General features: G+C 27.9%; 1 protein-coding gene across 1 annotated transcript; it reads right to left on the reverse strand.

Moving 5' to 3' along the window:
* Window positions 1-256: 256 nt before the first annotated feature.
* Window positions 257-5,001, reverse strand: LOC105627879 (uncharacterized protein KIAA0825 homolog). The gene is made up of 8 exons (XM_012209152.1): window positions 4,927-5,001; window positions 4,013-4,277; window positions 2,657-2,801; window positions 1,846-2,045; window positions 1,625-1,731; window positions 1,128-1,349; window positions 674-883; window positions 257-604 (listed from the first exon to the last, which is right to left on the reverse strand). The coding sequence occupies exons 1-8, from the start codon at window positions 4,999-5,001 to the stop codon at window positions 257-259; spliced, it is 1,572 nt and encodes a 523-aa protein (XP_012064542.1).
* Window positions 5,002-5,762: the final 761 nt, after the last annotated feature.

Below are 5,762 nucleotides of genomic sequence, written 5' to 3' on the forward strand. Positions count from 1 at the left end.
ATATATATATAAGAAATTTAAGCAGATATTTTTCTTTTTCAATATAAATAAATCATTTCGGAATGTTAAATGTCACTTTTAAAATATCTCGATTTTATATTATTTTTTATATATATATAATACATATTATACATATAATAATTTCCGTTAATCTTTGTTAAAAATAAATTTAAATAAAAATGCAAATTCTTGTCATATAAAACTCATCCATATATATTGTGCAAACTGTATTTTAATATGAGAATTAATAATAAATTTATACAATTAACTCTTCAAACGATATTTCGTAAAAACATACGACCTGCTGTCTGTCCAAATAATTGGACCAATTTGGATCTTGCTTCAGCGCTGGTATAATTACGTGCTCCGGTTCGTTAACAGTTATCACCAATATGTGAAATAAGCTGTACAATACCAAAGATGAAGTTATTTTTAGCGTTTTGTCACACGCCGAACTACTGCATAAAAAGCCGCTACAACTTCTTTCGTCTGTCTTCGATTTTTCAACTGCGTCACTGTCGTCCACGCACGTAACGCCCACGTTTTGACGTACTAAGGTCTTCAGCAACATCTTTGCCACAATGTAATTACTCATCGATATCACCTGCAAAGAGAAGTTTCACAGAAATAATAAAATGAATAGCTTCGTTAGGACATCGTGTTAAGTAATCACCTTCATTAATTGAGGCCAGTTAGGTTGAGGTTGATGTCTTAAAACATTCAACTCAAGAATGACAACTTTATCCTCGGATAATGTTATAATGTCAGCTGGAGAATTAATTGCATCTAATCCTAATAAATTTGGAGCGCATATCAATAGCCAAGGTGCAGGACCTCGTCGAGGACGCAATATCGTCAAATTTTCCAATCCATGTCGGAAGATCTAAATAACAATTATTAAAAAACAGTTGTTTTTAAAATATACGAGAGAAATTTTATTATTGTAAGTTTCAATAAATAAATAATATTTCTCTTTTCACGTAAAATTTTGTACAATCTTACACGTTGGTACACGTTACTTTAATAAATTTATTTAAGTAACTTCGAAAATAGTATTTTTCTTTATATCCAACTTATTAAAACAGTTCCAAATATCACTTATGATATATTAAAATATTCAGAAATACCTGGTACAATTCTTTAAGAGGAGTACCTCTAAGCAGCAAGCAGATTAACAATTCATTACATTTTGCGTGTATATCTCTTATTACTGTCGGCAAATTATTCGGACGTGTACCAATCATTCCATCGCTATCAACACATGCGCCTAAAGCGAGATAGCCTGTACAGCAAAGTGCATTAAAGGCATCCGACCAAAATTGTTCAAATCGTGCCAGTGTCGGTCGTCCCTGTCACAATTTCATTTTTATCTCCATTTTCCATCTCGGTTACTTACACAGACTATACTCAAATGCGCTTCAATAAATCGCGGACTGCATAATACAATAAATAAATAAATCATGCAAAAGAGCAAAAATGAACATAAATTGATTTTACGTTTGGTCAAATATAAAATTTGCGTTGGTGGTTTACGATAACAATAAAATATTCAATGGAGATAAATGAACACGAAACAAATTGAAAGATTAATCAGAACTAGTCGTGAAATATCTCATAAACTTACGTGAATGAATCGCGTAGTTATGATAGACAGAGACTCATTTAGCATCTCTGAAAATACGCGCTGTGCCATCTTAGGCGATACTGTGTTCCATAAATCCGCCTTAGTACCTAGAAATATTAACATATCGTTTTTGCAAAACATTATTTCGCGGAACGTCATAAATTTATTTTCATGGAATATCAGAAGAAATTATGTCATGAAAAACGAGTTGAGTGCTTTACCTTGCATGTACAACCACCACATTTGTATAACATAAGAGCATCGTTCTCTTTCGAAGAATGGTTTGTTGCTGTGCCAACTGAGAGAATCCGCCTCGTTAAGAATATATAAGGAAATTAATCGACAATGCAGATCGAGCAGTCTCTCTGCCACAGCTTCGGCCATTTCGTGAAACGCTTTATGAGACTTATTAATCTTTTCGCTATTAGAAGAAAAAGCGATGATAAGAGTCGAATAAAATCATGTAAAAATACAAGTTACTCGACTTTAAGCATAAGAAGAATTAATATAAATGATTAATATAATGATTAAAAGTTATTAAGTTTTAAACGTAATTAAATTATTTGTTGTTTAAAATTAAATTTTAAATATAACAAGACCAAGAAAGAGAAAGTGTATCATTTTATAAATTTAATAATAGGTACTCACAATAAGAAATAAAAAATACGTATTAATTTTAAGAATTAAAGAATTAAATTAAATATTTTTTTGCTGATATTATTTTTTGCAATATCATTACTTTAAGACAAAATAAATGTTTTTTTGTTTCTATCTATTACTATTATACATATATTCATTTATAGTGTCATGAAATCAATATTTTAATTTTTATACGCGAGATTGTATTTTATAAATCGTGACAAATATGATAGAAAAATATTGTTAACATCAAAATGTTAATTTTTATGTGACTGAGAAAACTATCTAAAATCTATTTTATGCAGCTATCCTCGGAAAAAAATTTTGGAATGTAATAAATTGAGATAAAAAACTACAAAATAGAATGAATGTAGCTTTTGTAATATAAAGCACCTTGACTGAGAAGAGATTGTTCCTTTTGCATGCTGATTGTAACACCATAAGCAATTACGTATCAATGCCGCCGCACCTAGAGTAGCGGTGAGCACAGTGAGATCAGCGTGATCCAAAGATTCTTGGATCAACATGTGTAGATGTTCTAAAAAAACAAAAATTTTATAGTACTGCATCACTTGTTCTTCTCTTCAAATACTTCAATTTTAGTCCAAATTGTACCAATATAAAAAAAAAATTATTCAAAATGCAAACGCAATTTCCTTGCAGAGATGATTTATTCAATTAACTTAATGTCAAATTTCTTTAATAGAAATTTAATCCAACGATGAATTACGGAGCATATTCCTAACTGATATTATTTGTCATTTTACATTAAAATGACATATGTAACAACATGGATATTTTTTAACTAAATGTTAAAATTTCTTCTTAAAAAAAATTCGATACTAAGTTAATAAAATAATCCGCTAGTGATCCCTGCTTTTTAAAATTTTATTTTCTGTATTTTAACGCTAATTAAAAAAAAAATTTTAGTGAATTAAACATCCAGAGCATAAAATATATATTTTTCATATAATTTATAACAGCTGACTAAAAATAAATCATTTTGTTATTTAATTTTTAATTATTAGAATATCAATATATTAACAATTTATTATATAACAATATATTAACAATTTAAAACGTTTTTTCTAAAAATAAATTTTTTGTAATGATATATTGCTTTTATAAATTGATTGTATAATATATCAATTTTTCATATGTATGTGTTATTAAATTCTAATAATATTTTATATAAGAAAATCCTTTTAAAAATACAATATTATTTTATAAACGATTTTTATAATTTATTTAGGATTTAGAATAAAATTTTGTTTATAATTTTATGTCATATAATATGAAAAATATTTAAAGGTTTAAGTTACATGTAATGTAAGCATTTGCAATTCTACACAATATAATTTTTATTTATAATTAATTAAATAAATAATTAATTAAATTTTAAATTTTTGCAGCTTTTTTTACAATCTTCTGATAGCTAATATTTTTTTCTTTTATTTTCTTAAGCACATGTCTGTCATTCTCATGCACCTCTTTGTAATTTTTACTTTCTTAATTAATTGAGCTAAATATATTTATGTAGTCACATTTACATTTCTCATAACAAATTAAAATTTACATTATGAAATGTAATTAAATGTTAGGAAAATATTAAATTTAGAATTAATTGTTCCTTTTCTTTTACGAGCAATTTTTCTCAATTTTCTTTTGTAATTTTTTTATCTTTTTATATAGTTATTTCGAATATTATATCTGTTTATATTTCTTATCGGGAATCAAGAGGAAGTGTACCTAACAGTTGCTCGGCAGTGTCAACAACGAGCATGATAAAATCGGATGGCTGGATCCGTTTAATGACACCATCTTCACTATCGACACTGGATGAGCTTTCATTCCCGGAGGAACTCAAACCGGAAGGTCGCTTAAAAGCGGCCATGAAATCTGCTTCCCACCATGTAACAATCTTAATCGCGGCAAACGAGGCATGCCGTGGAAAATCTAGTCTTCCGCCACTGATGCGTATGCAGAGGGGTTCTCTCAGAACAGTTTGCATCTCCTGCATCGGAAAACGCGATATAGACTATGCGAGTATTAAATTTTGTTTATAAATTTATTTATAAATTACAACATTGAGCATCAACATTAACTCTATTTAGGCTGGTATTCATAGTCGATTCTTATATTTAAGACTATCTTAAATATTCAAGATGTCATGAACCAAGCAGAGAGCATTAGCATCTTAAGACATTACTTAAGACGATTTTAAAATAAAAAAAATAGACTATGAATGCCGATCTTAAAATATTCTCAATTTTAAATACATTATTATATTTTGATTTAAAATAATGTCGTGTACACCTATTGTGCGAAATAATGATGTGATAATGACAAATAACTGAATTGCTCGATTTGCATGTGTATCTATACGTATATAACGTGCAGCGATTCTCTAGTTTCGAGAACAAGGCCGATAAATCAATCCTTCCTTGTAATTAAATCATGTCGAGCTACATGGCAAACGGAGTAATTTCGAAACAACGCGCTTTCGATGTATCGTTTTACGCCATTCCATGGATGTAATCTACGTGCTAAAAGCATTGAAGCTGATACCAAACTGTCGCGAAAATCGACGTGACAAATTTCATTAAATCATTCACAAACTGCAACATAGAAATTGCACAAATGATTTATCATCTAATTGATACCTGGTAATATTCCATATCCCGTTGTAATAAAATTCTTACGCGATCGACCAAATTTCCATCTTCCATAATCTCCATTTTTGATCTCTATCGAATAACATAGAAGACAATTATGCTTGGACGACCTAATTTAATTGATTCTTTATAATTTTGTTTGTGTATAAGCAAATTCTACGTGTAGTAAATAAAACTGAAATAAAAAGCGACCTTTCAATGTAACATAGACTTGTCGTTTATGTTTTAAATAATTTAAAATAATAGATACTGATTCTATCTTAAAAATTTCAATCAATTAATTAATTAATTAATCAATTAATTAAATAATTCAACAAAAAAAATTGAAGCATATAAGCTCACTCTCTTACTTTCTTTGTTCTTACTCATCTTTTAGATAAATTATCACAAATAATTTATCCGGAGATGAAACAATCGACAAATTTTAAAGTAAAATAATAAGATCTGAAATTAATCTCTCAAATTAAAGACAATATGAACTTGCTTAAAAATACTATTCAAGATTTATTTCTTTCATTTCTAACCAAATTTCATTAAACACAAATCTCAAATTCATTAAACAACCTAATTAATTAGTTGGAATCACTCTCATAAAAAAATATAATGATAACACGCACACGTACTCTATGCTGCGTTTATTACAAATATATTTAGTATTTACAATATAAAACGAAAATATATTAAAATTACCAATTTAAAATGTGATTCATTTGTGTATTCATTTGTGAATAATGCGAGTATAAATTGTCTTTTGAGAAGAGATTACAATGCAATATACATATATGTATATATATATATATATATATATATATATATATATATAT

Source organism: Atta cephalotes (assembly GCF_000143395.1).
Source record: "Atta cephalotes unplaced genomic scaffold scaffold00010, whole genome shotgun sequence".
NCBI lineage: Eukaryota > Metazoa > Arthropoda > Insecta > Hymenoptera > Formicidae > Atta > Atta cephalotes.